At 40.0% G+C, this 26,936-nt stretch overlaps 3 protein-coding genes across 3 annotated transcripts; 2 read left to right on the top strand and 1 right to left on the bottom strand.

Moving 5' to 3' along the window:
* Positions 1–823: 823 nt before the first annotated feature.
* Positions 824–15,426, bottom strand: LOC137899222 (lisH domain-containing protein ARMC9). The gene is made up of 25 exons (XM_068743242.1): positions 15,351–15,426; positions 14,823–14,948; positions 14,257–14,427; positions 13,720–13,875; positions 13,386–13,478; positions 12,373–12,397; positions 12,045–12,202; positions 11,688–11,786; positions 11,042–11,077; positions 9,729–9,763; positions 9,529–9,640; positions 9,255–9,347; positions 8,731–8,821; positions 8,511–8,634; positions 8,024–8,163; positions 7,151–7,227; positions 6,823–6,897; positions 5,435–5,525; positions 5,246–5,298; positions 5,054–5,152; positions 4,685–4,800; positions 3,884–4,053; positions 3,366–3,471; positions 1,800–1,960; positions 824–1,428 (listed from the first exon to the last, which is right to left on the bottom strand). Exons 1-25 carry the CDS (start codon positions 15,423–15,425, stop codon positions 1,406–1,408), a joined length of 2,505 nt encoding a protein of 834 aa, XP_068599343.1. The 5' UTR covers position 15,426; the 3' UTR covers positions 824–1,405.
* A 638-nt stretch (positions 15,427–16,064) lies between these two features.
* polr2h (RNA polymerase II, I and III subunit H) lies at positions 16,065–17,848 on the top strand. The gene is made up of 6 exons (XM_068743437.1): positions 16,065–16,207; positions 16,499–16,595; positions 16,742–16,825; positions 17,030–17,123; positions 17,323–17,406; positions 17,575–17,848. The coding sequence occupies exons 2-6, from the start codon at positions 16,523–16,525 to the stop codon at positions 17,690–17,692; spliced, it is 453 nt and encodes a 150-aa protein (XP_068599538.1). The 5' UTR covers positions 16,065–16,207; positions 16,499–16,522; the 3' UTR covers positions 17,693–17,848.
* A 1,753-nt stretch (positions 17,849–19,601) lies between these two features.
* On the top strand, positions 19,602–24,833 carry mfsd8l1 (major facilitator superfamily domain containing 8-like 1). The gene is made up of 12 exons (XM_068743861.1): positions 19,602–19,671; positions 20,762–20,947; positions 21,054–21,116; positions 21,500–21,619; positions 21,904–21,983; positions 22,070–22,394; positions 22,915–22,988; positions 23,169–23,382; positions 23,520–23,642; positions 23,731–23,861; positions 24,522–24,626; positions 24,814–24,833. Exons 1-11 carry the CDS (start codon positions 19,602–19,604, stop codon positions 24,600–24,602), a joined length of 1,467 nt encoding a protein of 488 aa, XP_068599962.1. The 3' UTR covers positions 24,603–24,626; positions 24,814–24,833.
* Positions 24,834–26,936: the final 2,103 nt, after the last annotated feature.

Raw genomic sequence — 26,936 nt, 5'->3', positions numbered from 1 at the left:
ACAACTACGTCAGTCTCTCACGCGCTGCCTGTTTCCTCACATTGTGCTGCTGAATATGGGGAACCACAGTAGAGTTTATGAGACTTGCCAAGTTAAACCTAGGTTTATCATTCGGGGGAATTGGGGGTTTTAGAGATGCAAAATATATAAACCATATCTTAAAGTGCGGTTATGAAAACGTCTCATATTTAACTGTTATGTTGCAGAGTAACTACAAAGATTTTGCAGAGTTGGGTTGATTCAACCCACGCAGAAAAGCAATTCCAAACATTCCATTCTCCAACATTTTTGCCCAAAAGCAAAACAAACTAGCTGATGCTGCTGCATTTCTACGGTTCCCACAAGTCTACAGTCAAGTACAGAGTCTGAACAATATGTTGGGCTCCCAGTGTGTATGAATGACTTCTGGGTGTGTTCATTCACATGCCATTCCCTACTTTAATGAAGATGAAGCTCACTGCAACCGACGATGTCTCACACACTAATACGACCGATCTGAATGTTTTATTAATTATGCTGCATCCTGTTGGGCCCCGTTATCTTATGCTGAAGCAAATTATATTCCAGGGGTCCCTAACTATTGAAGACCAGCAAGTATTGGCTGCAAGCAATTTTTTGCCATTGTGTTAAATCTCGTTTAAAAGTGGACAAACAAAGACAGAAACCAGTTATGTGGCAAAAAAGGAAATGAACGTTTCATATATTTTTGTAAACCTGGTGACAGCAGTGTCTTGTTTCTGTCACAGTGTGACTGTTCAGCTCATCTGGCTGAAAACAAATGAATGAAGGGCAGAGGAGTGATATGATAATACATTTATTACCCTACTACTTGACATATGGTAAAACAAACAATTTCCGAAAAGAAGAAAACAAGTGTAGAATTGTCTAAAGCATCCATAAATATAAAAATCAACCACTGTCAGTTCACATCAACATGTCGTTCATTACAACACATCAATATTGAGCAATATACAATCTAATCAATGCTAGATTCAAGACATTCACATAAATAGAAGCTGTATGGACGGTAGTGTATCCTGTTAACAACAAGCAGCTCTGTTTTCTCAACATTTGTTTGCCTGACTATTTCTGGAAAGATATCCGTTGTAAACATTTTAGGGATTCTATTTTTTTTTATTACAGAGATAAGTACCATATAGTTATTTATTTGAAACAATGGCCAGACCTTTTCCATCCAGCCTAAAATCTATTCATACAGTATGTAATGAAATGCAAAAGCAAAGTGCAGAGCAACAATCCTTCACATTGTTAAAGCTATTCCTCCTGCTGCTGATCCTCCACCATCTTTGTTGCTCTGACCCTAATCACAAGCCGCAGGGATGATGTTACAGGAAACCCGAGGCTACCAGGGAGATAGTGCTACTCCATGGTGACAGCTCCCTCTTCACCTCCTCTCTGACTGGCTGCCTGAAGGAAGTGTGATGACAGATGGAAAGAGGGAAGGAGTTTGGGTGATTGAGGCGATATTAGAGAACGTAGAGGTCAGTCAAATCCTTACATCTTTATTAGTCTTCTACTATTTTCGGCTGATTGAAAAGGAGTTCTGAAGATACCGGTTTGTCAACTGGTAGAGATTTAGATAGATAGATAGATAGACCATCTCTACTGAGGTGGAAACCTGAACTCATAAAATTGCCACATCTTCGTATTTAGCTACGCTTTCTGTCTTCAGTTTTAAAAAATATATATTTTTGCGGAATCTTATCCATAAAATCCACACTTGTGGTCCAATAATTTTCCAAAATGCTGGTCGAACTTTTTTTTTTGGGTGTGCTTACTTCCACTTTGTCGTCCCCCTCCCCCTATGGAGCTAGCCGACCGCTCCGTTGTGGCTCCAGCTGAGAACACTGGGGAGCCAGAGTCACCGTTCCGATTGGCTGCTGTGTCAGGTGTACGGGGAATCTTGGGCCTGCTTGCCAATGGATGAGTGGAATTGCCACTGATGGGAAGTAAAAGAAGAGGAAGAGGAAGGAATCAATAATAATGATGTTCGCTTTGCAGCAGGAACAATAATTGCTACCACTGTTTCATTAAAAATAGCATTTCTGCTAATTACCATCAGCTTATAAAATAATTTGAATTGGAATATGACATTTTTGTGTCTCGGAAAACACAAAGGGAAAAGTTTGTGTCTGGTCCCTGTGCGGCTGAGATATTTTTTCTGCTGAGTCACACAGTGGCAGCTCAAATGCTGATGATGTCCTTCATACAGGAGCCGAATGATCTACATCCTGTGGAGAAATCCTAGACCATAATAGATGGATGGATTTCAGTCAGCTAATGTTTGTCTCGACTCACAGCAGCCACATTGGCCCCCCCCAGCATTGCTAAAATATTCTGGTAGAACGTCTGATACAGAAGTGCTTGCCATTCTTAGAAAACAAGTCTAGGCCTCTGGTTTGATTTAAAAAAAAATGGCAAACAAACAATTTGCATAAAAGCTGCACAAATTGGCCGTCACTCATCAAACGATATTATGAGAATTCATCACATTTACAAGGAACAAGGCAGACCATTTATCTTTCATGTATGAATTGAACACAGCCTGTCTGGTCTCCCTGGTATCAACGAAAAAGAGAATAATATAAATCTTGATATTTGCCAAATTGCTCCGTTGCCAAGATTCTTTTCTTAGTTAGCGACTGTGTTGGAAATCTCCTTTCAGCTTATTGTGCATGTTGTGAAGGGCGTTTACGTTCCTGCAGAAGGGAGCAGGGAACTGAAATGGTTTCCTGGGACTCATTGCTCTTGGTGGGGACTCAGGAGTCAAGTTGCTCCAGGATTTAAAGGGGGAGGGGTCATAGGGGAGGCTTGATTGAATGGGACTCTTTGTGGACACTGCTCGCTTAAATGTCTGTGACAGTCTGTCAGTGCTGAGTCACCACAATTTTTGTAGATCAAAACTCTTGCCAAAACAGTCCACAGACAACAACGACACACATCTTAGAGTTCTACCTCAGCCGACCTAAAACAGTTTCACTCTGGGTGCTTCTCAAACAGTGGCTAAATGCACTTATAAAGTTAGGCTTTTGCTTTTATCAAACTCTTTATAATGCTCCATTGTACACAGAGTATAAACAGACCAATAACTTATATGTTTGTATCAGACTGGTGGGAAAATGTATTCCTCTAAGAGGATATCACAGGTCGTCAGAAATGAGCTAATGTTGGACGGACAGTTGTGCTTATACCATGGAGTTTTTTTTTTTTCTGAGCTACTTCCCATATTGCCACACATAACTTACTGAATCAGCATTTGAGATGCAGCAGTATTCATCATTCTTAAAAAATACACACAGCCTTGTTTTGTCTGTGTGGGGAGTTAATGTTTGTGGATCAGGTACCTGGCAGAGTATTCATTGTGCCTGTTTTGGGAGGGTAGTTTTTTGTCTTGCTCTTCATATGGTCCTTCCAACTCTGACTCCAGGGACAAGCGGCCACACTCTGAGTCTGAGTGAGGGATGAAGAAATGTATAGAGCTTCATTACATCATGTTTAAATGATGCCAAACTATCTTTGAAAATATCTCCCAATTAAAAAAAACCCTGCAACATATAAATTCAATTCATTCACCAAAAATCACAGTTATACTATCATGTAAAATGTCTTATATTCAATTTTAACATTGAAAACTCCCTTTATCAACTCTGATTCACTTTTACTTCTCGTGGTTGGTGTATAAAGATACCAAAAGCCATTTATAACCTTTTGATGATGATCCAGATCACCGTGTGGATGGTGTAAATCCAATCAGGAGTGGAATGAGCTGCTTGACGGAGGTCGGCGCTCTCTGAGTGCTTTTCTATGTGAATTTCGTATATAAATATCAATGTCATTGATAAGGACAATAAGATCTACCCACCGATACCGTGACGAAGGGAGTCAGCAGTGCTTGGACGACTACCAGAGCGTGTAGGAGGTCGGGAGTTGTGTCGGTAAAGAGGAAGACTTCCTTCCTCATTCTTCTGGCGACTCAAAGGGTATTCTCCATCTCTGCAGTCTCCACCCTCCAGACTGCCAGATCTATAATCCCTACACAACATAAATCCTTTCAGTTAATGGTCACTGTGATGGCTTCTACCTAACAATAAGTTATAAAATCAGTGAATAAATGACCAGTAAACACCTGGTCACTGCAGTCCCACATAGCAGTCATATCCATTACCATAAAACAATACTGCACCTTTATCCCTGCGGCTTAACTTACACCTTATACTGACAATGATCTGCCCTTCAGCACTAAACGTTTCCAGTTCCAACCTCATCCTTCTGACTCGTTTACAAGAACAACTTAGGCATGCTTTGTGATGATTATTGGCAAAATGCATCTACACCCATTCTTTGACCTACTGCACAATTCTGAATGGCTGTACCGATTTTGTCAAACAAAGGGGCAGTATCATGAGCAAAATGGTATTAGGAATCGGATGTGTATTAAATCACATTTCCACTAGATGGTATTGGCAGTATTACCTGTAGTATTCCCTGCCACCTGACACATCATTCAGAATAACTGTGATACACGTACAATGCACGAGCCCAGTACCCGATAGAAAGAAGCCAAACCTCATCTGGAAACTGCCGGTCCCTCTGTCGCTCACTGATGCCAGTTCACAAGAGAACTCTAATGGGGAGTTGCACATTGTGTGCGGCTTTAACTTACACCGTCCTGACATTGCGATGAGAACTTGGGGTGACCGGTCGTTGTAGTGGTTCATCCACACTTGGTTGCGTCAGAGGGGTTGATTTCCCCTTCGGTTTTGTCATGTTGGTCATGATCTACAGAAGTCAGAAAATGTATACACATTTTATTCATTTCTGTGTAGGGGGTGTGGCAGCGTCAACGGCAACACAGTGGGGATACTGAATTGCATTACAAGCATTGTGTGCCCATGGCACAACAAACATTATCACTCTCTCAGTCTTTGCACTATTTCCTTTTTTGTTTTGTAGCTGGAACTGTATAGAGTTCAGTCTATGAGCAGTTGATATCTGCTGAACAAAAATACCACATTTAAGTATTTGCTCTTACTCCTAGGTACTCTGTTGTAAGGAGACTCTCTCCCGACAACTCCCTGGGTTCTGCCTGGAGAAATTCCTCTGTGTCAAGGTCTGCATCCATCAGATCCTCCTGTGACAGATACATTTCTCAATAGCGAACTGCAAAATAGGATGGCTGAAGACAGTAATGTATTAAATCTAACAGGTTGAAGAGAGTACTTACATCGTCGTCTTCTTCATCTTCGTCTTCCGACTCCGGCCCTTTTTCATTAGCTGCTGCTTGGCACAGCAAAAGGAGTAATAAGTCAGTGCACGTTACAAAATAACAACCTGTCATGAGGTTATATACTCGTATAGCACAACACATCTAACATACTCATGACCAATAAGGGCAGACTTGGACTCGACAAACCCGAGTTTAGCTGCTTAATGATGGACTCAATCTGTCTGTTGAGGTCTGGGTTCTTCTCTTTGCTGTAGCAGCGGAGAATCTCTTCGACGCTCTACACACACGAGAAACACATTCATGTAGTTAACAGCTGAACAATAGCTTCAGCATCAACATCAGTAGCTCGCCGTTCAAAGGCTTGATGCATATGGATACAAAGAGAACTTTATTAATCCATTGGGAAGGTTCCCTCAGGAAAACTAGGGCTCCAGCAGCATCAGTGAATATAAAATAGTCAGTAAAATAAGAATATTTTTAAATACAAATAAGCATACACATGGAATCCTAGCAATAAAAGAATGTGATTGTGACTTGTGTTGTATGTGACTATATACACTACTGGTTATTAGCTATTTCTCCTTCCCAGTCTCCATCTTCCTGTTACTACTCCTATTACTACTCCTCCCCCCCCGAGCGATTAGTTGTACAGAATGATGGCCTGAGGGACAAAGGAGGTTTTCAGTCTATTAGTCCTGCACTTGGGAAGGAGCAGTCTTTGACGGAAAAGGCTCCTCTGGTTGCCGATGACGATGTGCAGAGGGTGACTGGCATGGCCTATAATATCCAACAGTTTTTTTTCCTCTCAGAATTCTCTTCTCAGCCAACTTTACCAGATAGTCTAGCGTCATATCAACCACAGAGACAGCCCGCTTTATCAGCTTTTCCAGGCTGGATATGTTCTTTTTTGATATGCCCCCCCCCCCCCCCCCCCCTAGCAGACCACGGTGTAAGAGAGGATCATAGACTGGGCTCGGAGGCTCCTGCAGATGTCAAATGAACATAACATCCTTAGGAAGTACAGTCTGCTCTGCTCTGTTCTGTGCAGGTGGGTGGTGTGGCTTGTCCAGTCCAGTCCACTGTTTAGCCACAGCCCTAGGTACTCCTCGTCAAGTCCCTCAATCAGAACTGGTCGTGATTTGGGTCTGGACTTCACAAAGTCGATAACCAGCTCCTTTGTCTTGGAGGTGCTTCCCCTGGCACCGGACAGCGAAGTCCCTCACTAGGCATCTGTACTCCTCCTCTCTGTCGTCCCTGATACATCCGATGATGGTTGTGTCATTCGCAAACTTCTGGATCTGGCACAGCTCAGAGTTGTAGCAGAAGTCCGAGGTGTACAGAGAGTACAGGTTCATATAACTAAATTAATTCAAAGATTGTTGTAATTATGTAGCTTAAAAGTGATTCTTTTTTTTTGGACAGGATGGACTCAGTTACATTGCTGACAAAGCCACTGCCTCACTCTGAGCACAGTGACCATGGCTGTGTTTTGGCGTAAAGAGACAAACGTGGAGCAAAATTCACAAACTGCATCTGTTTCCTCCATGCAGGTGAAGACATTTCCGTGAGCTCACCATCTCTTTAGCTTCCTGTCTCATACTGGGAATACACAGGATGCTGTACAGGGCCCCATTCACATAAGGCCAGATCTGAGGAAAACACACACGCGCACACATCTGTTGTGAAAATATAACAAGGAAACATTGATGCGAAGAAGAATTAATGCTCATACATTGCATCAAAATATGAAACACAGTTCAGATACATATTAGTCATATAACAAAATAAGATCATGCAGTGACGCATTATTTGTGTATTTGTTGCTATAATTATTATTACATGAGCGTAACTCTACGTTCTGCATTTAACATTTGTGTATACGTGTTAACAGATATCTATCACCTCATGGTTCTCATGTCCAAGGAGGTCAGTTAGAACCTTGAGCACATGTTTACCATTCTCTGCACACTTTCTTCTTCCTGTAAAAGATAACCAAATATTCATCACGCACATGCACACGCACACGCACACACACACACTTCAACTTTTAATGTTTCCAACAGTGACTTTTGACTAATCAGCATTTTTATATTTATTTTGATCTTGTGCCACGTTAAAGATAATAAATCCACCAATAAATCAAAATCATTACTGCACTTTATGATAAAAGGAAATCCCCAGGCAACGGAAGTAAGTACTTTGCTAACGATGTTCGATATGTGACATGAAAAAGATACTATTGTACATGGTAATTAACATACCATATGAACCTGATTATCAAACAGGTTACACTAGACTAATCCCTTTTGTTCACAGGCTTTATTCACAAAGACATTCAGGACATTACACAGTGTGAACTGAGTTTCTTATTGAAAATGTGATATATGAGTAGATAAGTGCTTGAAATAGATTGAATATTTGAAAGACTGGGAAAGTATCAAGGATGCAAAACAGTTAGAACTAATCTGCATTGCTTGACTATTGCTGGGAGCTGAACTGCACCAGTGGATGAACAGACGAATGAAACATAAAGTAAAAGGACTCTAGTTGGAAAATTTTGATGAATACCAATTTCGAGTATTTTTCGAAGCTTATTAATCTGCAGTAATTAATAGTGTAAATCTCTACAGTACTGTACTGAACTAAACAGCATTTTAGACATAAAGTACTTAAAGCAAAGTAGAGTACCGGTATCTTTTCAGGACAACATCCTGAGGTGAGTAAAACAACCGTTATTCCGCTTTCTGTTTTCATCAATATCTACCTCGCCTTTACCTTTTGTTCGCAGACAGAGATTCATGAGAAGAGCTGAAGAGTATTTCAGGGTGTTGTCACTTAGACAGTCTGAATCCTGCAGCTCATCCACCAGCCAGCCAATCAGATCATTGGTTATCATTGCTGTCTGCTGGCTCCTCCTAGCAAGGCATTTTAATTAATGACTAATGAAAAGCAACAGAAATATTTGTGCTCCTCATAACCACAAGAATTCTGATTGGTATGCATGAAAAAAAAGAAACTTTCAAACTTTTGTCATTAGACATTCGTTTAGTCAATCTTCAATTGGAAATAATGATAACTTTGAGGGCAATGTTATTTACAATAACAAATGTTGTTGTTATACCAAAATAAAAAAATATGAAATTGAGAAGATCTGATCTCTGGTTTGCAAATCTATGTAATTCATCTCAAAGAGTATGAAAGCTGCTTGAGATATATCACCCTGAAACTGGAGAAAGAAGGTGAAGAACATTTTCATATTAACCCGAGGCTGAGTTTCTGCAGGGCAACAAGCACATTCTCTCTTGTCGGGGACTCTTTTTCCTCCGCTCTGAGTGTTTCTGTCAGAAGCTTCAGAAGAATGGGGATTTGGGAGAGGTAAACCCGACCTGTACAAGTTAGCACAACAGGGCATTCACATCTACAGATAATGATTTAAAGAAATAATGACGTTTGCGCCACTGTAATGACAAGTGAGCACTTACCCTCTGCAAGGGAAGCAAAAGCATTGATGAGACGAGCCACGTATTCACGAACAATCTCGCTCTTCGATCTTATTAAATGAAGCACGGCCTTCTGTCAAAACATAAAATAATAGACAGTTATAATATGAAATGCAACTATGAGGTTATAAACATCGTCACACTAAATGCACCTTTTGAAACAAAAGACACCAACTGTTTAACTTTTGGAAGCAAGACTTTTTTTTTGCTTCACATGAACTCAGTTGATCAAGAGGCTGGTGTCTATATATTATATGATTATATCCTTTATGAAATCTATTTTCTTTATAATGCAGTGCTGCCTGAGGGATTTTCACCATTAAAAAAATTAGTGAGAAACAAACCACTGAGCGCTCAATAAAGTTCCCACCCACTCAGCTGTCGAGGGATTAATTATGCAAACAAACGCTGTTATTTCAGCTCTCATTATTAGAAATCCTCCCTGTATATTATGTTCAAGGAATCTTCACAAGCCACAGTGCAATAACATTAAAAGCTGGTCTCGCCTGTTCAGTGCTGGAGCGCTCCAGCAGATCGTTGCTGACATAGGCCTGAAGCACCGTGTCTCTTTGTTCTCCATGGAGTGAGCGTGTCAGTCTCTAAAAAAAAGAATTTAGGTATGTAAAAAATGTAGTTTACAGGCTCATGACGTAGAAGACATCACTATGTGTTGGAGACAGTGAGTAAGTGCAATCCTGATGATCGTAAAATATTATAATAGAGATGTCATATAGCATGAGAGGAGCAGGATCTTTTGGAGATTCTAATATTCCTTCTCACCCAGCGCAGAGCCTGAAGCAGTAGAGACTTGAGTCTGTCTGGGCCTTCCATCAAGTCTTTCTTCAGCTTCGCATAGTCCAGCGAGGGCAACATTGGCACCTCCTTGGATCTCCTGGAGATCCATCAAAGAGACACATCAGGTTTCAACACTTTTCAAAATGTATTGATAAGCAGAAAACCACTCATAATTGAAGGCTTACTGTGGCGCAATTGATGCTCGTAGCATCGAGGAGACCTGCAGCAGAGAAAAGATTATGTGGAATGGTATATTTTAGAATTCGTGTTATTTCAGCTACATTTATCGTATCCTTATGTTCAAGTGTGGAACACAACCTGATTAGATGCTTTTTTTTAACCCAGACATGCATACCTCATGCTTTGAGTTTGTGGTACATGCCGGATCCTAGTACACAATGTTAGGACATGTCACCCATGCAGTCTAAGATGTAGCAACCTTTGAAATGTTCCTGAGAAGGTAGGTTAGTGTGATGCAGCCACTCCTCCCGCTGATACACCTCAAGTAATTATACCATCAAACTGCACAATGTTGTACACGTAGGGAAAGAGGCACTTGTGAAAGGATTAATATAGTATTGTTGTGGGGGCGTGGGGGAAGGATAAAATAACTAATGATTAGTCTCTTCCTACTGAAAAGGGATTTTAAGGCTTGAAATCTAATCTGTTGTTTATGACTATAGGACTGTAAGGTCAGGTGAGAGGTCTCTACAGTCTGGCATATCAAATGGTTTAGTGTGCAAAAGGTAATCAAGAAGTAGAAGATAACATTTCTATTTGTATTCCTTCCCAAATCATTCTTACTTTGGAAATGCATCAAACCCAGGGAACATATTTCTCTGACTGAGATCACATATGCTGGATGCGTCGTGTAATCCAACAAAATTATTGATTTTTAACAATCAAGGCGGAAACACTATATTTTGTCCTTTCTACACATTCAATTCATTTTTTTAGAGCACAATTATTCTCCAATTTCAGCGATACAAAGATATGACTTGACCTCAATTCTCTAACAAAGCAGTTCACATAAGAGCTGCTTTTACTCTCTTCACATCATCTTCATGTCCGCTCATAATTTACTTTTATAACTACAACGACAACAACTGGAGACAAACTATTGTTGATGTAATTGATAAAGACAGATAGCTCTGTCCCTGATATCCAAGTTTCACACTGCAGGAAGGCATGTCACAATGGACAAACAATAGAAACGATTTATGTGCATAAAAATATGATCTCTTCTAAACCAATCTTAATTGGGGAAATAAGCTCCAGTCAAATTATGGTAGATTTTGGTGGTGGCTGTTTCCATTTTTTCCTTTAAACAACAGATAACGTGGACCTTCATGCCTTGAAATGAATTTAGCATTACTAATGAACAAGTACAATGGCTGTTAAATAAAGGTACAACTGCATTCAAGGAATGGGAGGCAGACAAAGGGATAAGGAGAGGAGGAAGAGGAAGAAGAAGAAGATGACAACATATGAAACTTACATAGCCATCATCATAGGGACTCATAGAATAATAGCCCTTCATGGACAAAAGCCAACACAAAAAGAAGTCGATCAGTTCAAAGGAGAGAGAAACAAGATTTCACAATCTGGATTTGGAGGTTTCTGCCAAACTGGCAGTGAGAGTCAATGCTTTAGTTTAGATTAGTCTTTTCATAAAATGGTAAACAGGATTTGTTTCCTGGATTCAGAGTTGCACTGTTTAGTTAGCTTTACATAAAGCTTTCCAATTTATTGCAACATCAGGATCTGGTCAGTATTTTTCCAGGATCTAGACTACATGCGTACTATGTGGCTTTAAGTTTCCATTGATAATTCCCCCTCTACAAACAGCTTTTAAAAACCTTATCAGGCACAGTGTTTACTTGATTTAAAATTGAGACGTGAAGCCTTGAGAAGAGTTCTCTCTGCTAGCATTTTAGTGGCTTCAGTCAACAGTTACCCAACTTGTTATATTGACCAAAATGACCCGGCATCGACGTCTTGCATTGTTATTCCACTTCGATCAATCAATATCCTTTATTTAACCAGGTAAAAACTCATTGAGATTTAAAACCTCTTTCCCAAGAGTGACCCGGCCCATTGAAGTGAAAATGTAAAGACAGGGAAGTCTGTCTGATCTCACTCACAGTGCCAGGTCTTATGAAGTAAGTGCTCTGCGCCATGCTCTGCCTCATTTGGTTGCTGAACAGGCGAGCGTACACGCTCTGTAGATACTCAAGGGAGATCTGCAAGAACACAACAAGCCCAATGAGCAGAGAGAGGGATGGCTGTGAACTTGTGTCAGGTGTGCTTGATAAAAAGTATATAATACGACAGCACAACTGTATGCATTTTTGTGTTTGCATATACAAGTGTGAACTTAACAGCGCTACGTCACTAAAGTCTTACCGTAATTAAACCAGCTACTCACTTCTATTTTATTAGCGCGTCAATTAGGTTTGTGCTTGTAGTCTGTGTATTTCCTTGCCTCAAGAACAACCTACATTTTTTCCACTGACTGTGGCCTCAAACAAATCGATCAGCTCAGCAATGATCCCAATCAGGTTGTGGTAGTCGGCCTGCATCTTATCAAACTTTCGCATTTGGCTGGCAAAACGGCGGTCTGATTCAACCAGCTGGAGCTGCAACTGCTGGATATCATCTGCGCAGTTAGAAAAACACACATTAACAAATAAGCAAAACTTGGATCATGGGAATCATGTACACGAATGCTATATTAAATGTAACATTTATAAATGATGAATGTCTTTCATTTTTTAGTAATTCTGCAATTCGTTGGGTTAGCAACATTCTTTTTTAGAAGGACAGTACCTTTTGTTCTCCTTCCTCCCTCCTTCTGCATTATGTTTAAGAAAACAATTTAGCATTCAGCTTAACACATTTCTCTTTATTTAGTCATTCAGTTTATTTGTAACTACACTGCTTTCTTAGTGTGGCAGGACAAAACACACGCACACACACAACATATCCTGTTTGAAGAGGGCAAATATGTTTGAGAAATTATTTCCTTAATAAGATAACAGAACCATTTGATTGTATCAAGAATAGATTTAATTGTTGATATAGTAAAGTAAAAGTTGTTTTAAAAGATGCAGTAGATTTAATTCAAAAACCATTTACGTGGACAAACACATTGTCACATTCATGGTGCTTAAATGCACTTTAATAACCAACCCACTAATGATAACAGGACATTTTCACACGTTGTGTCAGCAGCTGTAAGCCTTCTGCACAACGAAACCTTAAACCTGGGCTTTCTAGTAAAAGGAAAAACATGCTCTCACTTCTTTGTCATTCTATTCTGGAAGTGATTTAATGGTGATTAAGTCCTGCCATATTCAAAGACAGACATTTATAAATACAAATTAGAATGTTTTTCTTTTTTAAAATTTCAAACAACCAAGTGTCTCTGTCAATGAATGATTTGGTCACCTCTGTTAAGGCTCATTTATTTTAAATGTGCAGTTCAGCCAGAAGACAATGAAAATCACTCTAGATTTGGCCTGTGTAAAAGCCCTGATCCCCCCCCCCTCTAGATTAATCTGTTTTTCCTCAGATAATTTATTGTTTTAAACCAAAATCTTAGAGACATTTGTATCATTTCATACGTTTACTTGACTTTTAATTAGTATATGTGGATTTGTACGCCACACTGTCAAGTATCTAATTAAATACTACTATAAGAAGCTGAACAAATTAAACAAGAGTCCAAGTGGAGTGTCATGTCTGAAAAGATATGAGAGTGAAATTATCTTAAATTCCTGTCAGATTTGGCTGAAGGTTTTCTCAGCAATAAGATGGATGCAAGCCATGATAAAGGATACATATAAATTCAGGAGCCTTGGAGTGTTGACTGGCTTCAGCATCATTGTCAGAAAGTGCACCAGTTTATCTTTCAACTGTGGTATCCAGGAATCCTAAATATAGATAACAAAGGTTGAATAAAAGATTACCATAATTTCAATCTGCACTCAATTTCACTTAGAGTAGACAAGGTGTTGGGAAGGCTAAGTTTAAAAAACAAACACACTTAAGTTCATTTCATAACTTTGTTATTATGTTCAATCTGAAGGTGGTATAATAATAATAATAATATTTCATATATAATAGCTACTTGGGAAAAGAACAACATGGTGAAGTTCCAAAATTCTAGAGCACCTGGAAAAGACCTCTGAAGGAGGGGTGGACTGTGGGGTTGGGAACAAAAGGCAAGGCATAGTAAGGCAAAAACTTTGTGGTCTGGCTCATTGCGGCTCCCCGAGTCTCCAGGTACTGCTTAAAGTGGGAAATCCTCTCCTCAAACTCAGCTTGGTCCTGCAGAGATTCAGATTGTTTCAAAGTCCATAAAAAATGTCAGCTAAGCCAGTTGCAGTCATCATTTCATTAAATCACACAGTCCCGTTTCTTGCCTGCTACCGCAACACAAAGGTGAATAACTTCATATCCCATAAAATCACAATGACCTACATGGTGAATAATGTATGCATTATCGGTGTAAGAATGTTTGCTTGTAAAGTGCGATGATAACGTCATGATTAGTTCATTGAGGAAAAAAAGCCTGCAGCACAGCCTAGTGGACATTTTGAAACATACCAACAAATGATAAACAGCTACGAATGATTAGGTCTGCAAGGCATAGTTGGATTTACATCTGAATGTAAAAAGCATGACATTTAAATGGATGGATGCACATACGAATCTGCCAGCGTGCCTCCTCAGTGGGTAGATGGTGAAGTGGATGTGAAGATAGAACTCCAGGCTCTGGGCCTCAACATCTGTGTCTTTTAACTCAATGGGAATATTATTTGTCCACAGTTCAAAGAACACTTTGTGGTCTCCATCATCAAAAGAGCTGAGGAGGTCTTTCTAGAGAAGGTAAAGAAGAATGGGTTAAGGACAATTCCAAGAATTTTGGAGGAAAAATGTCTGCAAAAAGCAAGAGCACCATTAATTCTTATAAAAGGGTTGATTCCGTATCATACTTTTGGCCAGACTTGTATACTGATCTGACAAATTTTAGTGACAGGATGAAAAAATATATATACTGTATATCAGTTTTGGCTGTGCCTATATGACACATCAAATACCAACATTCTACACAACCCCCTTTACAAAGCAGTTGATGACACTCTAAACTGTATTTACAAAAAAATGAGATAAAAAAAACCCTGAAACCCTATATTTAATTCAAAATAAAACAAAGACAACAGACATAAACACATTTTTCAGAAAGATCAGGCTGGAAGTAGTATAACATTTACCTGAATGGTTCGACTTCTTGAATCTCTGAGAGAACTTCCGTGAGGCTTTGAGACAAGCTTGCCCTTGCTTTTACACTCTCTCTCAAAACTGTGAACAGTCTCTTCAAAGTCCTCGAACTTAAGATACTGTAAACGATGCAAAAACAAGCAAAGTGTCAATAATCCCATCTTGTATTGAGTAGAATGCAAGTGTGCTTAAGAACCCAAAATCATTCAGACGCTCATATTGTATTATGCATTCTTTCTGATAAAGGTTCTACCCTTGTCTGCATGGGTTCTCTCTGGGTTCTCCGGCTTCCTCCCACCAGCAAAAACATGCAAATGAGGTGAACTGGTTGCACCGTGTGAGTGTGTGTGAATGATTGTCTGTCAATGTGTGGCTTTGCGGTGAACTGGCGGCTCGCCCGGGGTGTACCTCGCCTCTCGCCCGTTGACTGCTGGGATTGACTCCAGCACGACCCGGTAACAGACAAAGCAGTTCAGAAGATGAATAAAAAAGCGATTTTTTTTTTTTGTTTTTTGTTTTACCTCCTTAATCATCCCAAGAAGATCGGCCTCAGTTGCCAAAACATCACCCATCTTAGCAGTCTTCTTCGAACTCATGTGAATTCCCAAAACCGTTCAGACATTCAGACGTTTGTACTTCCAGCAAACAGTCCGCTGAGCACACACAAACATTAAATAGCAGTGTAGACAAATTTGTGTCTTAAATAATCTACAATAATAAATTCGTCATTTTATTTGTAAACTAATAAGCGACTAGCTGTCAAGCTAAATAAAAGGAAAATAATTCTCACCCTATTCGCAAATCATTTTCTTGGCGACTAAAGACTGTTATCGACTTTCAGCGTGTTCAGCTGGAGTACGATGTTACAAAATCCATTAAGTCAAATTACATGGACTTCACTACACAAAAGCTAAAATCCGTCAGCTAACCTAGCTATTGGCTAGCAACTGTAAACAACGAGGACGTCGAGACACCTAGCAACCAAATGGCTTTGTACGGCAGGCTGGAAAGCAGAGGAAATTGTCGTAAATAAGAACAAATCTCTCCACATTATGGATATAAATGTAATTTATTTTCTAAACATCTATACTAAATAATCCAATTTAACTTGGTTAATTGTTTCGTTGACAAACTAGCAAAAAAGAAAGATACAATTAGGCAAATAATGCGATCCCACCCGCATCACAACACCGGAAGTACTTCACATGTCAAGGGTCGCCCACGTTCACGTTGTTTCCCCGCGTCGTTTTGTGTCACACGAATGAAGTTTTGCACGACAGGATATCGAACATAAACGCACGCATCATTGTCATAAAGCGCAACGGCGAATGCGGCGTTGATCTTCTCACAATATAAGAACAGAAGTTCAACTTTTGAGGTAAACTGGGGAACTATCCACACCCTTAACACGCTACAGCTAGCAGCTAGCCTAATAGTTAAAGTTGTAGTCCACATTATGACAAGGACGTGTATCTTTTGCTAAAGCGAATTAATCTATTCCAGGGAGCAATGCTGATTTAATAACGCAAAGTAGCAGCGGCAGTGTTTGGTTTATAACGTTATGGAGTCGATGTGCATCATGTTACACTTGGATCCTTGAATTAGAGGATAATAGTTAGTGATTTGGGGTGCACATAAAATTATTCGTGTTGTTTCACGGTTGTTTCAGTTTCAAAGCACAAGACATTGATAGATGGCTGGAATTCTGTTTGAAGATATCTTTGATGTCAAGGACATCGATCCGGATGGCAAGAAGTTTGACAGAGGTGTGCAATTTCGTTAGAACATAATTTTAACAATGTTATCATAAGCCAACAGCTAAATGCATGTGCACTGGATTTGTGTGTGTACCGTGGAATTTGAAACTGAATGAACTAACCCAGACTCTTCTATGGCTGTTTATTTGCTAAAGTGTCCCGTCTACATTGTGAAAGTGAATCTTTCAAGATGGACCTTATCTTGGATGTGAACATTCAGATCTATCCCGTTGATCTTGGTAAGGAGCAATCTTTTTTGTCATTGTTTGTTTATATATTAAAAATAGGAGTCCATATAATGTTTAAGAGCCAATCAAAATTCAGTTCATATACTAAACCATACTGTGTGTGTGTGTGTGCGATTAATAAAAAAAAATCCAAACTGGGGATTAATTAAATCTGCAACACAAAGTCCCTTGTTTGTATTTGTCCATTTCATGAAGGTGACAAGTTCAGACTGGTTATTGCCAGCACGTTATATGAAGATGGAACGCCGGATGATGGAGAGTACAATCCCCAGGATGACCGACCATCGAGGTAAAACATTTGCGATTCATAAAATGAAGAAGGCAACATCACCATATTTACAGGAATGTCATTTATGGACTCACAAATGACATTTAGTGAAAAGTAAACAGAAGAATCCAGTTTGTGCAGACATTGCTGGTGTAATTATTCCCTGAAATATTTACTGTCTTAGATTTATGCTGTTGTTTAAAGTTATTTGTGTTTCTAGAGCGGATCAGTTTGATTACGTGATGTACGGAAAGGTTTACAAGATCGAGGGAGATGAGACTTCAACAGAAGCAGCCACACGCCTGTGAGTGACGTACACTGCATGTCGTTTGTTGTTGGTTATCGGCGGGGCATTGATGTCTCACCCAACAGTCGTTTATGATTGCGAGGGGAAGTCTTTAGGTTGGTAAGCAAAAAGGTGTGTGTGTGTAAAAACTTGAACCGAGTTGTTTTGGTGTGTTCCTTCTTTAAGCTCGGCCTACGTGTCCTACGGCGGCCTTCTCATGAGGCTACAAGGAGATGCCAATAACCTTCATGGCTTTGAGGTCGATTCCAGAGTCTACCTCCTCATGAAGAAGCTGGCCTTCTAAAACTCAACCCTCACATTACCATATTCTTCCTCAGACTGAACACATGGACGTTAAGTGAATCAGTTTTTCTTATTTTATTTTATTTTTTTAATGCTAACAGTTACGAAATGGTTCCTCTGTGAGCTATGGACTAAAGACTGGAACTGCAACATCAGCCTGGTGACTAGATGTAAATAAAGATTTCTTTTATACAACACGAGTCTCTAAAATGTCTTTTACTTGTATCATTACTAAAAGGTATTTTACTTTAAAAAAGGTAATATATTTTAAAATTCCTGGATCATCATCAAAAGGTTCTAAATTGTTCTTGGTATCTTTATACACCAACCATGAAAAGTAAAAATGGATCTGAGTTTTATTTTTACTGATTTTTGAATCTGTACATTTATTTTAATGTTAAAAAGTAATATTTTTTCTTAACCTCATTCTGGATCAGATCCAGAAGACATTATGCGTGATGGTGCATATCAGACCCCTTTATGACTGGGATTCCTGGTGAGTGAAATTAATGCATATGTTACAAGATATTATTACTTTTTAAAGTCTCTATTATAAGTAAATGGGAAAATCTGGATTATTTTGTATCCAGACAGGTATCAGCTCTCAAAATGTGATGGAATCTAAATTAGACCAAGACCCATCTTCAGATGTTTTCCCCATCAAGATCCATCTACCGGTTTTCTGTAATCCTGCTAACAAATAAACAAACAGACGGACAAACACCATTTAAAACAACCTCCTTGGCAGAGGTAAACAATGACACACGTCAGAGTAAAGAGAGCTCATTATGCAACATGCTGAGCTGTCACGAGTCCTCTAGTTCTCACTAAAAGTTAGAAAATCAATAAAATCCATTCAAATCAATATGATTATCGTTGTATGGGTAAAACTGAAAATGTGTGTTTGCTCCTCTGATTGTGCTTCCGAGCTAATTTTTAGGTTTCATTTAAACACAAGAACACACTTTAGATACGACACCTTGAAGGCATTTGATTTAGAGATGACGTCTGGATGCACATGCTTTCAGAAATGTAAGATATTTCTTCCAGCTTGCTGAATGACACTTTATTATCCATCTTGAGGATGATAACAGTTCTATATTTGTTTGGATGGAAGTAAGCTGAAATACGGACACTCGGGAGACTGGATATTGGATTAAGGAGGGACAGGCTGCTTTTGTGTGTGCAGCACAGATTTCTCAGTGTCCGCGGTAATAGATGTCACAGGGTTGTGAGGAAATGACTCTGACTCCTGATATGTCGTTGGGAAGCTGTGAGTGCATTTGCATGTAATGTAGGAAATGTAGCTAAATATTGTGAGCAATGTTCCCTCTAATCTTTCATGTGTCTGAGCAAACACACAAACTCCCTGAGCAGACCCTCGGTCAGGTTGGGTTTTGTTTTTGTGCGCAGCGGAGATTTTCGCTGCGCCAAGAGCGCATCAGCAGTGCGCAATTGCGCGCGCGCGCGCAGTTTAGAGGGAACTTTGATATGATATGTAGTTGTGCTTTATATGTTTATTTATGATAAACAAGATATCTCTCTCTCTATCTACTAATTTGCATTTGAAGGCCAATAACACCGACAGGTAAAGGGGTGGGGCTAAAGGTTCTGCGCCAGATGAACAGGAAGTGACGTCCTTATTTTACGCAAGCGCATTCCCGGTGACGTTTGCGCTCCCAGTGAGTCCAGCTGGACGCGCACGTTCATTCCGACCCGGCTTCTATTCATTCAGGCGTTTTTCGGGTTGCTCTTTGGCTCCTGCGTTCGTCTTCCATTGGACGCACCGCCTCGGTGATTATGTTTAGTGTCGGCGCGGCGTGTTGAGGCTTGACGGGGCATATGTGCGTCGGAAAACAAACCTGACCGTCAGCCGCGCTGGAGAAGGAAGACGATAAGAGCCGATCACGATGGATAGGCGGAGGAAGCTGACATTCATTTCCATCGGGCTACTTTTCCTTCTCAGCGGCGTGGAATATGGTAAATAATCTCTCTAAGAGGGGCGTTTGGGCTTCTCTGCTGACACTCTGCCACCTGGACTTGATTGGGTGATTGATTAAGTTAATTCATTCATTCAAGTGACTTGCTGGGTTTTTGTTTTCGAACTAATTTGTTTGATAAAACAATGGGGCATTATACACAGACAGAATTTCCTGTGACAAGTTAAGCCTTTTTAGTGAAAGGTGTTTATTTGTTTTTTTAGCCATGTGTAACCGGATGGGATGTAATTAGGCAGGCAGGTGTGGGAGGGAGCACCTGTGGCCCATTTGCCACTGATTGGGGGGGGCGTATGTAGGTGCTTCCCCTCCCTCGTTCCCTCTTTCCTGTCTTTGTGTTTTCCCTGTCGAGGGCAGGTTGGCCGTGGATTGTCACTGTCTGGTCTCTACTTTTCTTTTGTTAGTTTTGTTTGTAGGGTGTCTTTAAGGAAGTTTTTTAGGGTGTTAAATAAATATTTTGAATTGTTGAATGCCATGCTGGTCGTCACTGTGAGCGGACCTGTGGTTGGGGAAACCCGCTAAAACGAGCTGGGGACCAAAGGAACAAAAAATTAGATCTTTAGGCGAAAGTCCTGAAGTGGCGTTGTCGGCAAAGGTCGGACCGTTTGGCCACATATCCCCAACGCCACACGTGTCATTTACTTGTATGGCAGAGAATACACGCCAATAACCTGAAGGACTGCAAGAAAAAAAAATACAAATAATTAATAATCCCACACGCTCATAATTCCTAAAGAAGTGACACTTGCCGGACTCTCGTTTCTGCTTTGCATTATTTCTCATCACGTTATAGTCTGATGACCCTGTGATTGAGTTATGTCCACACTGGTCAGCACTGTCCCTGGTGTTTGTGATGACATTGCTGGAGGGAGTGATGGAGAGGTGGACGAGCTGCAGCCTGAGCTAATGTTCTGTGGTTGCATAACCTTCATTTGACTAATAATAATTAATAACTCGACTGGAAGAAGGTGGTTTGCCAGTGTGTGGGAAAAGGAGCGGTTTCTAATCCGATGCCGTTCGTGACATTACCCATAAGACAGTATTAAGAAATTGACCTGCATCTGTCTCCCCAGCTGTGATATTACCGACAATATGGATGTACTTGCAGACGTTGGATGCAGCACCTTACTTCCTGGGTTTGGCTTTGTCAGCATTTAGCTTGAGTGGCCTACTCTCGGGGCCGCTGTTTGGCTTTTGGTCTGACAGAACAGGGGCCACCAAGAAGATCATCTTGTTTTCCAACCTTTTTGAAATAATTGGTAAGTCCACTCGTGTTTTAAATGTGATTCAAAATGAAACTCCATGTTCTGTATATGGGTCAATTCATCCATCTACCTGCTTCTTCTTTTTTTTTTTACACTACAGGTAATTTCATGTACTTCATGGGCTTCTCCAAATGGCTCCTACTATCAAGCAGACTGGTGGCAGGTGAATCTGCACAAATGGGCACATTGTGTAATACAACCTTGCTTGATAGGGGGCACTGAACTTTAAATTTGCAGATGGCTACAAAGCTACAAAATGTAGCTCAGTGTTGCTATCATCAGATTCAATATGGACATATCATTATCAAAAGATCACAATTCTCATGTCCATCCTGTGCTATTATCGATGCTACTGTCGATTAAACATCAGGTTTTCTTTTTTTTACCTTTACAAATCATCACATTATTTCTATTTACTGTTTTAGTTTCCCTACTTTTTTGGAATTGGATTGCATTTAAGGACAGTATTGGGTCAAATGTCATACTCCTACAACCCGTTAACTTCTCCAAAGCTCCATGTATTAACCTGAAATGTCTCTTCCTCAGGCATTGGCACAGGTGCTGGCTCCTCCATCTTTGGCTTCCTGACCAGGATCACTGCCCCAGAGGACCGCGCCACCGTTTTTGCTGCCATCATGGCAAGTCGACAAGTCGGCTTGCTGATTGGTCAGTGTCCCTCTACTTTCTGATGATAAAAACTTAAAGGCTGCCTGCTGATAAATTGAGTAATTCTACGTTTTACCGTTTTGATATTTTTAATGCAGATGTTAAAATATCTGATATGCTGATATTTATTCTTATTTGATGGATAGCTAGATGGATGGCTTGGAGTGGTGTTGCCTAATACAAAGGGAGAAATCTAAAAAAGGCATTACCGGTGTGTGTACATGTGCGTGCTGGATGCAGGGGGCACAGGGTTATAAATCATGTTTCAACTCTGTTCAACACAGGTCCAGCCTTTAATCTCTTCTTGAGACTATGTGATTTCCACTTGGGTCCTTTTGTGGTCAATAAATATACTAGCCCAGGGGTAAGGAACAAAATATGGTGCACATTAATTCGTTTCAAGTTTGGAACACATTATCCAGCATTAATGCTCTTCCTCCACTCCTGCAGTTGTTCATGTGCCTGCTGTGGGCTGTCTTCCAAGTGTTGGTAGTCTTCATGTTCTCAGACGTACCTCCTACAGACATGGAGACATGCAAAAAAATGGTGGTAGAGAGTGATGAGCGAGAACCTGCAGGAGAGGACAGTGAAGAAAGAGAACCATTATTGCGTTCCCAGGAGCTAGCTGCTTCGGCCGGCTCGGCGTCGACTTCCAAACGGGCTACATATCATGCCTCAGATACCGCTGAGGATCACATCTCTCCACTTCCCTCTCCTGAGCAATCCGGCAATTGGGAGTCATCCGACGCCGTCGAGAATGTTGGCATATGCCAAGGTAATTCAAGTATTTTCTAGAGATTGTATGTGTGTATGTATATATATATATATGGAAAAGTCTTCATAGCTATATATTGTGGCCCCACACATTTCTCTCATTCATGTAAAAGTAATGTTTCAGCAAAGCCTTTTGCAAATTTGGCATAATCGTCCACTTTGGCTAGTGACCTTTGACCCTCCAAATCTCAAACTTTTATAGAATCTGCTGATTCTATAAAAAAAGCAATAGGATAAGGTGACGCATTATATCCAAAAGTTCAAAGGCAAACTTAAACGTGATGTCAAAGTATTCTACAAAAAACACCCTATTCTGGTCAATATTTAATGCTATAAATTAAGCTTCACAAACACACATGGCCACTAATGTCCCAGATTAAGCTAGCTATCTTTGCAAAATGACATTGCAAATCTGACCACTGGTCTCTACCAGTGGTCAAATTGCGAAATGGTGATAGCGATGACTCTGGTACAAATACACATACATGTATCCTGATGTCCCTGCCTGTCTGTCTCCACAGAATTCCTGAAGGAAAGCGTGATTGTGCTGTTTGTCTCTCAGTTCATCATCCTCTTCAATCAGACAGCACTAGAGGTGCATTAATGACACAGACTGAGATAAGATTGAATTAAAAAGTTACAACTTTTCTTTAGTTAGAAAACCAGGATTGTCAAATACTACTGAAAGGCAAAGTGCATGTATTTAGGATTTTGAGATGTAATCACTTGCCGAGATTGCCGATAATAAATTGTGCCAATGTCATTTTCTCCGCAGACCATGGTGACCCCGATGACCCAGAAGTATTTCAACTATGGGGAGTTGGAAAACAGCATCATGTACTTCCTCTGTGCTGTGGTGGTGATCAGCAGCTTCCTGTTTGTGCGCTGGCTGAGTCAGCGTGTCTCTGAACGTGTGGTCCTCGCCATCGGTCTGGCCATATGCAACATCTCTTGTGTCTGGTGCCTTGTCTTCGTGGTGAAACCGCTAGGTCAGTCTACATTGACATAGAGGTGTATTATTTATCATTTAGACTGTCGCACAGCGTACCCAGATAATGAGCAAGCTAAATCTCCTTTGTAGCCAAAATATGATGGTTATTCATTCAGTATTTTGTGTTTTCTTCAGGTGGTTTTTCCTTGCAGCTGACTGAGTTCATCATTGGGGTGTTCCTCCAGGTTTTGGGTTTGCCGTTTGTAGCTGTGGCTCAGGTTTCCCTCTTCTCCAAAGTCACTGCCCAGAGGACACAAGGTGAGAAACTGCACCATCTAGTGGAAAAGAGAAACAATTGCATGTTTAATGGGAGAATTACTATCGGATTGTCTTCCTTCTATTGCAGGCTTCAGCCAAGGAGTGCGTCGATCAATAGGAGGTCTGGCTACGATCCTGGGCCCTCTGTGGGCTGGCGGTCTGATTGACAATATGTATATCATGATTGGATTGATGCTGGGCCTGCTCGCACTGCTAACGGTAGGCTACCAGAAATGGGAGATGGGTCTGTGTGGGTCGGAATTTCTGAGGATTAGAGGATAAACACAAAGATGATTTGGTACAAATCATAAAAGGTTGAATTTCTGAGGCAGGATTTGTTATTTATTCATTAAATGTAATGAAAAGATTGATACAATTAAGCAAACCCCATTTAAAATATTTTTCATAAAAAGAAAAATATGAATTTATGTTCCCATGGGGGGGGGGGGGGGGTTGCGAAACTTGTCATACTAACCTTGTAAAAATAAATGCATAAATAAAACAACGCATTAAAATTGCATTATTGCATTATATACATTTATGTACGGAGTTGCTCCGTACAGTAAATTCTGTTATAAGATGTTTCACAAATGAAGAATAAATGGGATGAGGCCATTGTGTTATTATGCAAGTATTTCCTTATCTGGAGAAAAAGTACTCATTAGTAGGCCACCAATTTATATTTGTAGGTATGAGTATACTTGAATCCAAATTGGGTCCACAATGACCCCGACTCTCTGTCCTGTCTATCCCTCATAGCTATCAAGGAGAAATTTTAGTGTTCAGTGTTTGAGCTAAAAACCATAGCTGGGATTTTGGGAGAAGAGTGTCCAGATCATGTTTTCGGTATTATTTCTAATCTAATATTCTCTGATACAGCTTATGGTGGCGCTCTCCTATAACCGACTGGTCGCCCCTACCATCGTGGAGCAATTGGACGAATCGGACGGCAGTGGCTAGTTGGGCAGATGTCATGTACAAGTGGTAGGTAGTTTATCCACAGCTGTATTTTTGGTAAAAGGAGATGATAATTAAATGTTTTTTCTAATATTTAGCAGTTGTTTCGATCTCATAATTTTATGTAGATAAATTAATGACTGAACTGAAATGAATCCTGTACTGAATTAATGAGAGACTATTTTCTCACCCTGTTTTCCTTCCTTTATTCCAGTGCACAGTGAAGGTCTTGCGTCCTTCTACAGTGTATCTCTGCATTGGATTAGCTGTCGGCACACAGAGTGGTAACGAACACGCAGCTCACCCGTGTTTAGGTGCAGGAACCTATCCGATTTCTTTGCAGAGGCTGATGAAAGTACTGCTGTGGGGTATATGTATATTTCCTATGGAAATATAGAACCCCGACAACACTGTATAGTCACGCTTTGGCTGAAAATCCATTCTATCCTTGTGTCCTGCCCTGACCACCAGCTACAGATGATGTATGCATCCAGGACTAGTTGTTTGTTTGGTAGACGAGTCAAATGCTTTTTCAGAGTTTAGCTTTGATGGAGGTACTCAAAATATCGGATTGTTGTGCTTTTATTTTAATACTTTCAGAGTAAGCCAAACTAACAGAAAATGATTTTTTCATGAAGGTTTAGTGTTGACTTTAACATCTGAGTAGATTATCTTGTGGTGGTGAAAATACTCTTAAGGGCATTTAGTACATCGCTATTACAATTCTCAGGGAACAAATACAGCTACTGAAAGAGACTTGTCACATAGGATAGCATTTAGGCTTACAATCATGCTTATAATAGCAAAAAATTAAATAACACTGACTGTCAAACCACTTGCTGAGTTTGGCTATAAAACCTGGTGTCGCTGCAACTTGGGTGTATTATGTGTGGTTTAAATCTTATGTAATGCACTAGAGGGCACTCTTTCTTCCAAATTACTGCTGAACCAAAGGTTTTGTGGGATATCAGTCAGTCCGAATACACAGCGGTCTACGTGGGGATTTAGGTGGTAATAGATATAAAAATAAAATGCACAATAGTTGGTGAAGGAATAGTTTCTTCCCAAGCCATTGGATGTTTTATACCTCAACAAAATGGGTTGTTCACTTTGCAAATATATTTTGTCTTATGCATTTATTTATGGATTCTTTTGTGGGTATTTGACGTGAATATCAGTTTTTATGCTTGATATATATAGTTGGGAGCAGTGAACTGGATTTTGGATGTACATCGGATTTTAAGTGGTTATTTTAAAATTGTAAAGATTGTGAAGCTGAAGCCTTTTTCAAATAACAGGAATTTATTAAACTTTAGTCTAAAAAAATATCAGTCCATTTGTTTTATTAAAAAAAATGTTTTGTATTTTAATACTACAGAGTGAGACTGTTTACAAATATGTGTGAAAAATATTAATTTGTTTCTTTTATATTAAATTCAGCATGAAATGGAAAGAAGCAAAATTATTTTAATTAAGAGAACTTAATGAACAATAAGATTTATTTTTCTGGTTGAGATGCATTTAAATATTTTAACTACAAATAAATTGGATGTATTTTATCAATTTTATTTACACCTTGAAATGGAAATGCAATTGACATCAAATTAATGTTTCAGAATCATCAATTTCTAATGCCAAAATCTTCTGTTTTTATTCATAAAGTAATAAATTGTTGCGCATTATTCGATATTTAAACCTAAGATGTGTAATTTTTTCTTTATACAGTTGTAAAATCAAATGTGCTTTTTTTTCACGCAGGGAACTATTTTGAAATTCAGATTTTTTTTTCTATGCAAAAACTAACTTTGGTCGGTAATTCTTCAGTGACAAATTAATGTAATTTGTAGTGCCATAGTCTATATACATAGTTCTATTAAAAATGTGTTCCGCAAATTCACAGATCGCGGGACAGAAACGAGTGTAGTTTTTACCTGATCCTGAGTGGTTCATGGGGACAAGGCCCCATTGGGGGTCGCTGCAACCTTGCCAGCAAACCTAGGACGCCACTTCGTTCTCGCCCACAACGGCCTGTCGTCTGTCTGATGTGGTGGCGAGGGGGTGTGGCTTCAGACGTGAACTCCAGATGAACCCATCTTCGGGTTGGGCGGGGCACGCTCAGAACTGTTACAAGGCCTGGCCAGTGACAGAGATATTTTAGGGTTTATTTTTTATTTTTTTTGCCCAGAACTTGGCGCTTTCCCCCCCACCTTTCCCACACACTAAGGCAGAGCCTGCAGCATCGGTCTGACCGAACAAGACCCTGCATATCAGGGTCAGAATCACAGCCGTGTGTCATATCAACACTGCTTGTTGGGGTAGGTTCCGTAAGCTCGTTCC

Source organism: Brachionichthys hirsutus, chromosome 9 (assembly GCF_040956055.1).
Source record: "Brachionichthys hirsutus isolate HB-005 chromosome 9, CSIRO-AGI_Bhir_v1, whole genome shotgun sequence".
Taxonomy (NCBI): domain Eukaryota; kingdom Metazoa; phylum Chordata; class Actinopteri; order Lophiiformes; family Brachionichthyidae; genus Brachionichthys; species Brachionichthys hirsutus.
This window is presented reverse-complemented; position numbering and strand designations above follow the sequence as displayed.